The sequence below is a fragment of the Seriola aureovittata genome, chromosome 5 (genome assembly GCF_021018895.1).
Source record: "Seriola aureovittata isolate HTS-2021-v1 ecotype China chromosome 5, ASM2101889v1, whole genome shotgun sequence".
Taxonomy (NCBI): domain Eukaryota; kingdom Metazoa; phylum Chordata; class Actinopteri; order Carangiformes; family Carangidae; genus Seriola; species Seriola aureovittata.
Genome location: NC_079368.1, coordinates 12152904 through 12163508, shown reverse-complemented (window position 1 = coordinate 12163508; position 10605 = coordinate 12152904). Strand labels below are relative to the sequence as shown.

Sequence of the window (10605 nt, the reverse complement as noted above, 5' to 3'; positions counted from 1 at the left end):
CTATTTTTAGAGATTTTCGGCCGCTGGCACGGCATCCCGTTTGTATAACACGCTGTCTTTAATGCATCAGTCTCCCCATTGACATTTTCCTCCCTTTATAAGCTCCTTTAAACTAAATTGTAAGTTTTAATCAGCGAGACTGTGCCGATTACAGACATGGATTTACCGCAATGCGCATGCCAAAGACAAAACAACGTGTGAAAATATGAATCCGCTTCAAACCAATAATGACACCCGTTAATTCTATAATAAAGATACTAGTCCGAGACAAACCATTTAGAAACTTTGGGGAATTTCTGAGCCAGAGTCCCCCTTATGCCGCTGCGCACAGTTTTTGGTTTATTTGTCGTGCGTAAAACCTTTGTCCCCCCCTTGCCTTTACCCCGCTTTTTCAGCTATTCTATCCAGGGTTTCTTCCTCTTTTTGGTGACAATAGACGGCCCATACTAATCAGGTTTCAAAGTAAATAGCAGCGCGGGGCGAGCTCAATGTAAATTGTGCCTGTCAGAGCCCCCCAGCCCCTCCAGTCGTAGATGGCAACACTGCAAAAAATATCCATCCTCAGCTATCAGTCGCTTCAGTGGGCTATTGAGTCTGGAAATCTTGGGTTTACCAAATAGGAGACTGAATCTTACATCGGGGCGAGATGCGTCCACTTGTTTCCAAAGCAAATAAACGCATTACTTTACATTTTAACACATCCTCTGTTCATTTTTAAAGGAATCTCCCCGTACAGGCGACTCTGTCTAATTTCAAGATATTGACCCCCAAAAAATCCTACAAACGCTTCGGATTGAGACTGGAAACAAGTGGAATTCAGTAAACTGCACTTGCATGTTTTTTTCTTTCCTGTGTTTTCATGAAAAAATAACATTTTAAGATTTGAACACGAGACCGAATGGCTTATCGGGATGGACATTTTTTGCAGTGAATGAACAGAGGGGGACTCTAACCAATGGAGAGAAAGAGAGGGCTTGGCTATAACCTTAGCCTCCCATTTTCTCTCTCTCCCTATCCCCCCCCCTCTCCTCCTCTCCTCCTCCTCTATGCAGGGCTCTGGCCAGTCAGTCGCCTTTGATTATCAGTCTCCAGCAGCCCCTCTCTTGGCTCCTTGACATGAGCACCATATAAGGCGCAGCGATCTCCATAGAAACGTGTCAGTTTCAATAGTAGTGTCAAAGTTCACTATATACAGACATTCGCGCAGATCCCCCGTTTCGGAAACATTGCTCTGCTGGTCCTCCCGTTTAAGCGCATTCATTTTTGGGTCTCTCCTTCTTCTTGCATATTCTATTAGTTGTTGGTGTTTTTCCTCTTCTTTTTTTATCTTTTCTCTTCGTATCTCCATTCCTCCTGCTGGAGAGAGGTGAAACTATACATGGGCACTTCATTCGGCGACGCGGTTTTCTTTCGCTGCTGGGCGAGATGATGAGGTTTATTTAAGAATATAGATGTAAAAATCCAGCTCTTCAGTTTTTCCTCCCCTCCTATACGGCGAAGACGGGAGTGTAAAGGAGCAAGGGGAAGAAAAGAGAAAGGAATTTATCTCCGCAGCACTTTGGATCGCGTGTCTTTCCAGCAAAAGGTTTTTTTACTCGTTCCAGCGTCCATGTGAATCGCTCCTGCCTTTCCTTTGTGGCTATTTTATATCAAACTGCAATTTGTTACGTCTGGACTCGGGTTTTCCTACAAGATTAGGGATTCCTGAATGGCTGACTGCAATTTACCTTGGAACTGGCCTCCCGATACTTGCATATCCTGATCGGGTGCCTATTCAATCGCCCTCCTGTATTTTGAATGTATTGATCGCGTTGTACTCCCCTTCTTACCCCATATGAGATTGCGTGCTCCGATTTGACTTTGCACTGCCCCGTCTTTTGAGATCTATTTTTTTCTCCTCTACGCTTCATAAACACCGGCGATCATTTCGCTTTATAGCACTTTCCGGGGCCGAGATATGGCAATGGTAGTTAGCGTCTGGCGAGATCCGCAGGAAGACGTGGCCGGAGGACCTCCGAGCGGCCCCAACCCAGCAGCGCAGCCGGCGAGGGAGCAGCAGCAGGCGGCGTCGGCGGCGCCGCACACTCCGCAGACCCCCAGCCAGCCGGGACCCCCGTCCACACCGGGGACCGCCGGGGACAAGGGGAGTCAAAATTCTGGACAGAGTCAGCAGCATATTGAATGTGTGGTTTGCGGAGACAAATCGAGCGGCAAACACTATGGCCAGTTCACCTGCGAGGGATGCAAAAGTTTCTTCAAGAGGAGTGTACGGAGGAACTTAACATACTCATGTCGTGCCAATAGGAACTGTCCCATTGACCAGCACCACCGAAATCAGTGCCAATACTGCCGGCTGAAGAAGTGTTTAAAAGTGGGAATGCGGCGGGAAGGTGAATATATATATTTTAAAGCCCTCTCATGAATACGCATCCTAGTAACAGACGAACAGGGCTGCCATGTTGCATTAAGGTCACAGGCTATATGGCTGGGCATACTGCAGTCTCCATCCATGTTTTTTGAGGGATGTTTGCATGAATGATTAGTCCTTCTGCCTATGTAAGAGAAGGGTAAAAGGCCAGTGCAGCCACAGCAGCTCTGCTGGTGAATGCAGGTCGCCTGAACAAAGCGGCTCGTCTAGCTGACCCTTTTATTTTGTTTTTCCTGCAGTCTAAACTCCTACTATTACCAAGCAAAGGCATTAAGCCCAAACAGGCCCGTTTTACGTATAGGTTTTTAGAGCAGAAGAGGGGTTGTGTGTATGTGTGTGTGTGTGTGTGTGTCTGTATGTCTGCCTGTATGTGTGTGTGAGTGTGTGTGTGTGTGTATACGTGTGTGTGAGTGCAGTGTGTACAGCGTGCAGGGCTAATAGTCTCTTCCATAAGTATGTGCAGCTAACTAATTTATAATTGTACAGTGGGGTTTGTTCGCTGTGTGTGAATGTAAAATGAACACACTACAAACCCACGGTTCTCTCCAGCTCCCTGTGCTGACTAGACAGCTCAGGCTCTCTGAATAATGCCGCTGAAGTTGTTCATGGCTAATTGTTTTGCCTGCTGCATTACAGGCCGTATAACTTTCCTCCCTATGTCAAGTGTTTAATTCCAATTTATGCAAACATCCCTCATTTAAAATCTACTATTTGTGGTTCACACCACGAGCCCACGTATAATGTACACTGAGTTCCATTAATATTTTATTTTTAATATTAAACAATAGCTGAATTGCTTTAATTCCCAGCTGACCTTTTGGTGTGGGTAAAATGTAAAAAATGGGAATGCATTTAACAGTAATTATCAGTCATATTTGTAATATGTTTGGCCACAATTAATAATTATTGAAATAAACAAAAAGCCACATAAATGCAATGCTAAAGTAATATAAGTAGGGTATTGCGTCCAATATGCAATTACGCCTTGAAATATTCATAATAGTAAACTAGGTAAATGTACTTTTGGAGAGCAGAAAATGTGTGTGTTTTCTGTGTAAAAGTGACTGCATTTTCATTTTGCCCACAGCCCATGTAGCCTGCATCCTTAAATACAAATGCAATCAGTGTGAAGCTTGAGGGACACAGCACATCTGTATTGATGAGATGTTCATGTTGTCGATAGAATAATCTGTAATATTATAGTCTTAGAAACTGCACACGCTGGTCAGTGTGTTCTGAAAAGCGTGCTGAATTTTGATTTCTGAGCGTGCCGTTTTACTGAGAAGGAGCAGACTAGCTGTAGCTTGCTTGACTGTTGCACTACTCATGAACAATGTTTATCAGTCCTGGATGCACATTTCCTCTTTTTCTCTTTCTTTTTGTCAGCGGTTCAGCGAGGACGAATGCCTCCAACCCAGCCGAACCCAGGCCAGTACGCGCTGACGAACGGGGACCCTCTGAATGGCCATTGCTATCTGTCCGGATACATCTCGTTATTGCTCCGGGCCGAGCCTTACCCGACGTCCCGGTACGGGAGCCAGTGCATGCAGCCCAACAATATCATGGGCATCGAGAACATCTGCGAGCTGGCGGCTCGTTTGCTCTTCAGCGCCGTGGAGTGGGCGAGAAACATCCCTTTCTTTCCCGACCTGCAGATCACCGACCAGGTGTCCCTTCTCAGGCTGACGTGGAGCGAGTTGTTTGTGCTTAACGCGGCCCAGTGCTCCATGCCTCTGCATGTGGCCCCTCTGCTCGCCGCGGCGGGCCTCCACGCCTCCCCGATGTCCGCGGACCGCGTCGTGGCTTTCATGGATCACATCCGGATCTTCCAGGAGCAAGTGGAGAAGCTTAAGACCCTGCACGTAGACTCGGCAGAGTACAGCTGCCTCAAGGCCATCGTGCTTTTTACATCAGGTGGGTGTCCAACATGTCACATAGGAACATGTCTATAATCAAATGAGGCCTAGTTACAGTTATGTTACTGGGAGCGAGGCTCGCGGGGCGAAGCACTGTGGCATCAAGGATATGGCTGTCAAGTGAAGGCTGGTCACAAATCTGAGTTTACGAGATGTTTGTGTTGCCGATGGAATAGCTATTTTGTCAACAGCTTGCTACATATCCTCTTACATGCATTCCCATGTCAGTTGTAGCCGCAGCATAAGACGTGTAAACAAATCCAGATTGAGTGAGCGCATCAAGTTTTTAAATGTAACACCCAGTTCAGTGCTTTTTAAACAGGAGACAACTGACAGTCTCATATATGTAAATATTTTATAATTGTTGAGTTAAACTTTTTTTGAACACGTCTGAGCCGAGACCGAGATTGTAGGTTCGCGTCCATAAATTTTGGAACAGGTGTCAAATAATTGAGCGTAAAGATGAAATAGTCTATCACTGGGTGATATATGACAGCTGATGCATTTATGAGTGTTGGTGCGTGCTTTCATCCTTGTTTTGCGTGCACAAACACATGTCTTGGGGGGGGGCAGGAAATAATCCTTAGCAGACTGAGATCAAAAAAGCTGATGGAAGTTGACTCACATGTCAGTGCATCGCTTCTGTAGGACACAGAGCAACACTGCTGTATAGATTGTTTGTAGATTAATTTTAGCTGACCTATTAATTTCCTTACTTATTGAGGATACGTTCTCTTGTCGCACACGCTTTGGAAAGTCATCAGCAGTAATTTTCAAAAGTAACCTACATTGTTGATAGCTTAATTGATGGCTGACTGGGGCAAGGTCCTAAAGGTCCTCATTTACTGTCGGTGCGTAATTTAGATGCTATTTTGGAGCTGCTTGTGTACACTTGGTGCCATTAGGCCTGTTATGTCAAGGGAGTCTGGTGATGATGGGAAGGAAAAGGAAAGTCTAAATTCACTTAACTTTGAGGCCCCAAACTACTTCTGAACTTATCTCAAAGTTTTGACCTCATTGTCTCATATTTGGCCCGTTACAAAATTCTGTAACATGGTTGTACATAATCTATAATTGGGCACGTTTATGATAAAATATTCAGTTTTACTGTGCTTTTCAGATTTGGATTTATATTTAAATAATTTCCACTTTCAATATCCCTAGAAAGCGTCTTAACTCCATTTTATTTTGAGAGTGGTCACACTTGTCTTCTAGCATATTTCAGTAATTATTGTTTATTATTTACTTATCGTCACAGGAATCTACAACTGCATATGTACACTATCCTTACAGCTTTTATATTATATTATATTATATTATGTTATATTATATTAGTTTATATTATATTATATTATGTTATATTATGTTATATTATAGAAAAATTCTCCTACACCATATTAAAATGTGACACTGTGTGTATAAGTGATAATAAGCTGTATGTAATCAGGATCTAAATTATCTAAACTAAGTTAGAGTGCTCACCAAACTTGTAAATAGGAACTCAGAGATTGTATTCCTTCCACTAAACCACCTTCAACATTCAATTTTCCTTTTTTTTTTGACGAATACGACATTAACACACAGGATTTCCAACAGTTAGAGGGCTTTCTGTTTTTTTATACCTACATATATATTTATTTATATATTTAGTTTCAGGGGCCATAATAACTACTTTCAGTTATGGGGTTTGGCAACTAGGTTAATTTAGCACGCCAAATTTTGAATGCATACTGAAGGGTAAATATATGTTTTAACGCACATAAATACGTATTTTGTCTCAATTATCATATTCAAGTAATGTGACATCCTGTTAGATTCACTTTGTTCACTATTAGTCTGCTCATTCTGTAATATTATCTTGTGACTGACCATATTTTCCTATTGCACGGCGTTTCAGTAATTCATCCCAGATTACCCAGAGAAACTTCGTACACACATTAACATCCTCCATGTTTTCTAACAGATCATTTAGTTGGGTTGATAGGCTACAACTGGTGCTGGCTATAACAAGTCACGTGGCACTTTGCCAAGACCAGCGTGGATTTGTTTGCCTTTAATAACACCAGACACGTCAGTATTTGATGCATAAATAACGGTGGCCAGGCAAAACTATTTCACCACAGTTCAGGATCACTGTCTGACATGAACTCCTCATCCACATGTGCACAGTGCAGTGTATGTGCATTTGCTAACCTACCACAGAAATAGTCGTTTGAGAATCTGGAAGCTATCTGCTCCCATGTCCCAGTCTATTGAGGTAGTGGGGTGCAGGGTTGCAGGCAGGCCTTATGGAGAACTATGGGGTGTCTTTGACCAGCTTTCTCTTGACACATACATTCAACTGCAGCCTATTCCCCGCAATGCTTTGAACTCCCTATATCGCTGCCTTTCGACATTCATACCAAGTATTATAATTTAAAAAAAAAAAAAAATTCCAATTTTAATTAATTTCAACCTTATTGATTGCTGTAGGTTTTAAAAGGGACACTCAGCGTTAATCCACGGGGATTTGCATACGTGGGGCACTGACCGGCCGGACTAAGGTCGCAGTAAATCACCCCGAGATCTCAGCGTTGCCCCCGGGTTCATAAGGTTATTGTGTCTGGCCATAGTGAATTATAGCAGTGAGAAATCACGAAGAGGCTTAAAAGCCTCTGTCCGGTCTTTAATGTAGTAGTGCTTGAAAACTAAAGCAGTATTCCTTGTGTAGTTTCCACAAACACACAGCTCAATACAGAATGTTTTAAGGACAGCCTAGACTCCATGTGGGACCATATACGTCAGCGGTTATGCTGCTCGCGTTTACAGCAGTTTATAAGCAGTAGGCTAGAACACGCATGCTTGCTTGGGCTGTGTGAAAAACAGTGCCTCTTTATAACAGACTTAAACGTCGTAAGACACTAACAAGCCATATATGCTTTTGTCTATACTGAAGCGTGGCTGCACACGGCTGCATAACCCACCAGTGAGCACCAAAACACACGCCTCGCCTGCGTTCTTGCTGCACAGGCTCATTTTCTGACATTTTATGTCGCTTCTGCGTGACTATTGACTTCACCTCCTCTAATAAATTTGATTGCTTCCAGCGGCCTGTCCTATAGGCTCCATCGAAAAACAGGCCAAGAGTGGTCTATGGAGAGAAGAGCAGCGAAATGACTTAACAGCTTATTGCAGAGTAATTAGGTCACATTACATCCAGTGTAATTTCAGATTCATCAGTGCCGTTTATGTTTCCTTATACTTGAATCCCCAGAGTCCAGACATCAAGAGCAGCGGCCTTTAGGCCTATAGCCTACCTTTCGCCTTTGCTCCATTGCCCCATCAGTTCCTCCTCATACACGCTCACAACCACCGTTTTCTCCACATTTAGCTGCACATTCTTGTTGATTGTTGTAAGAGCAGGCAGAGATATCCTCCACTGTGCTGTGTGCATCCACTACTCCAGCAGCAAGCCCCTTGTTTATTCTGTATGACAGTCCCACTCGCTCAGTGTGATGTAGCATGTTTGGGCAGTGTGTTTGTTCATTCCACTTTGTCAATAACACGTAAAGGCTGATGTTGAATGATAACCAGAGCGCTTCTGCAGGACGTAAATTGGGAATGGCAAAGTGTGCACTTGCCAGAGCTAAGCCCACGTGAGGCAAAAAAAAAAAAAAAAAAAAAGACCATGTGGTTTTGTGTTCATATTTTGCACAGAAATTAGAAGCCAATTCGCCAGGCATGTATTTTGAGTGCCATACATTTAAAAAATAATTGTAATGAAAAAGTAACGTGTGTATTTAATATCACGGTTTCTCTTGAGCTCTCTGTGCTTCTCTAAGTTTGCTGACCTGAGAGGCTGATATATTTTTAAAATATAATTTCAATAATATATTTTAAGTCTACATGTATTCTTACACTTGATCCTCGACATGTCTAAGTTTAACGACAAAATAATATCAGCTTCAGGTACTTTTTCCACAGCATGCTGCACCTTGTGGTTTGAGAGAAGTGACGAGCCTAACCACAGTGTTTTTGGTGTGTGTGCTTCTCAGACGCTTGCGGCCTGTCGGACGCTGCTCACATCGAGAGCCTACAGGAGAAATCCCAGTGCGCCCTGGAGGAGTACGTGAGGAGCCAGTACCCGAACCAGCCCAGCCGCTTTGGGAAGCTCCTGCTGCGGCTGCCCTCTCTGCGCACCGTCTCCTCGTCGGTAATCGAGCAGCTGTTCTTCGTCCGCTTGGTAGGTAAAACTCCTATTGAAACCCTCATCAGGGATATGCTATTATCCGGGAGCAGCTTCAACTGGCCTTACATGTCCATCCAATGATCCTTATAAGAAAGTGGAAAAAAGAGAGGAAAAAAAGGACCAAAATTCAGCACCCCTCACCCCATCCTCCTTCAAGAAGACTATATATAGGACCTTTTCTGAGAAACTTGGAAGACATTACTTTTTTTCTGTCTTCTGGGACTGTGATGGAATACATTATGTACAGAAAAATATTGGAACTGGACTTTACACCTGTGTAAATCCACCCTCATCTTCAAGAACAATACTCTTCATTTTGTAAAATACTAGTCTTTATTTTCCTTTTTTGTAAAAAATACAAATAAAATGAAAAACATCATATGCGCAGTAAGAAAAAAAGAATCAAGACTTAGCGGGAAAATAATGTTTCCAAGCAATTATAAGAATTGTCCTGTGTCTATGTACCTCTCTGTTTTGTATTTTTTCTGGTTCTAAACCAGGGTTTCTGTGATTCTATACTAATAATTTTTTGATATAACCTTTTGCTTCTTATAATGAGTGCGATATATGTTGTCGAAGCTATGTTCTCCAAGAATTAAAATTGAAGTGAGAATTTAAAAACAGAAAAATAAAGAAATTTAGACAAATAAGAAACAGTCTAATCGCTATGACAATATCACCACTGATGGTTGAACTTTTTTCCCAATTGATACGATGGACCTGCAACAGCAGCAAACTGACCTCCAGGACATTTTTACTGAGAGGACGTCTGGGGCGCCTTTTCCCCGGGCCATGAATGCGCGTGGAGTCGATCATCAGTCAAAGAGGAGAGACATGAAAATCAAAAGCACTTTTAATATATCATTTCAAATACATTTTGTTTGTTTCGTCTTGAAAATTTTCATTGTTTCTTGAATTTTATTGGTTGTTGCCTTCAATTTGCTTACTCCATGATGCAGCTTTTTGCAGAAGGGTCGGTTGATGAAGTTGTGTGATGGTGACTGTACTATTAAAAAAAAAAAAAAAAAAAAAAAAAAAGAAATAGGCAACGATGTCTCATTCTCAAGCATTTTCCTGGAAGCAAATGTCAAGATGCTCGGGCTTGTTTTGAACCATCTGAGGAAATGTCTTGTGTCTGTGCGCTCCTGGCTTCTATAAGAAACGCGCAAGTGCAGCCTACAGTTGTCTTACACTGAGACGTATAATTCTGAATACACTGTTTACCTCTATTACACCTATCAGTGACAACGGGGTGATACACGGGATTAAGAGTGGTATAATTACACAATGGTTGCATACCTTACATTTTAACAAACCCACTGACATAACTGGCAATGCGAGCACAAAGGAGGGGAGGCTAAACGTGAGGAACTACAGCAGTGAGCTCTCTGCCAGCCTGTGAGCGCATTAATGTTTAATATTTTTCCCAGACAGCAAGGGAAGCCTGCGCACCACACAGAGCCACCTCTATCCTACCTCCTGTGGCTTAATCAAGGTGATTCTCCACAAACCAAACAATATCCCCCCCCCCCCCCCCCCCCCCGTTTCTTAAAAACTCTACCTTGATAGTGCATGCCTCAGTATTGATGTGGGCGTCGTTTTTTTTTTTTTTTGCAAAAGGGTTAGGCCCCGCTGCAAAGCTGCTGTGATATGCGTGATCAATCTGGAAAATGTATTTTACAGCATGTAAGCCAGTCGATAGGAACACCGAGTGTGATGCATTGTGTGGGAATAGAGAGGAGGGAGGGCGAGGGAGAGAGAGAGAGAGAGCGAGGGAGAAAGAGAGGTAAAGAGACTATGGAGGCAGTGCAAAGACAATTGAGAGGGGAAACGTGCTAGAAGGAAGGCAAGTGTGTGTCTGTGTGTGTGTGTGTGTGTGTGTGTGTGTGTGTGTGTGTGTGTGTGTGTGTGTGTGTGTGTGTGTGTGTGTGTGTGAGGAAGAGAGAGAGGGAGACAGAAAGAGATGTGGCCTTGGGTTTGCCTGATACATTCAGAGTGTAATGAGTACATCGATAAGTCCTCAATGTGTTAGA

The 10605-nt window shown here is 43.1% G+C and overlaps 1 protein-coding gene across 1 annotated transcript; it reads left to right on the top strand.

Moving 5' to 3' along the window:
- The first annotated feature begins 1206 nt into the window (after window positions 1-1206).
- Window positions 1207-9633, top strand: nr2f1a (nuclear receptor subfamily 2, group F, member 1a). The gene is made up of 3 exons (XM_056376134.1): window positions 1207-2390; window positions 3815-4342; window positions 8379-9633. The coding sequence occupies exons 1-3, from the start codon at window positions 1958-1960 to the stop codon at window positions 8651-8653; spliced, it is 1236 nt and encodes a 411-aa protein (XP_056232109.1). The 5' UTR covers window positions 1207-1957; the 3' UTR covers window positions 8654-9633.
- The last annotated feature ends 972 nt before the right edge of the window (window positions 9634-10605 follow it).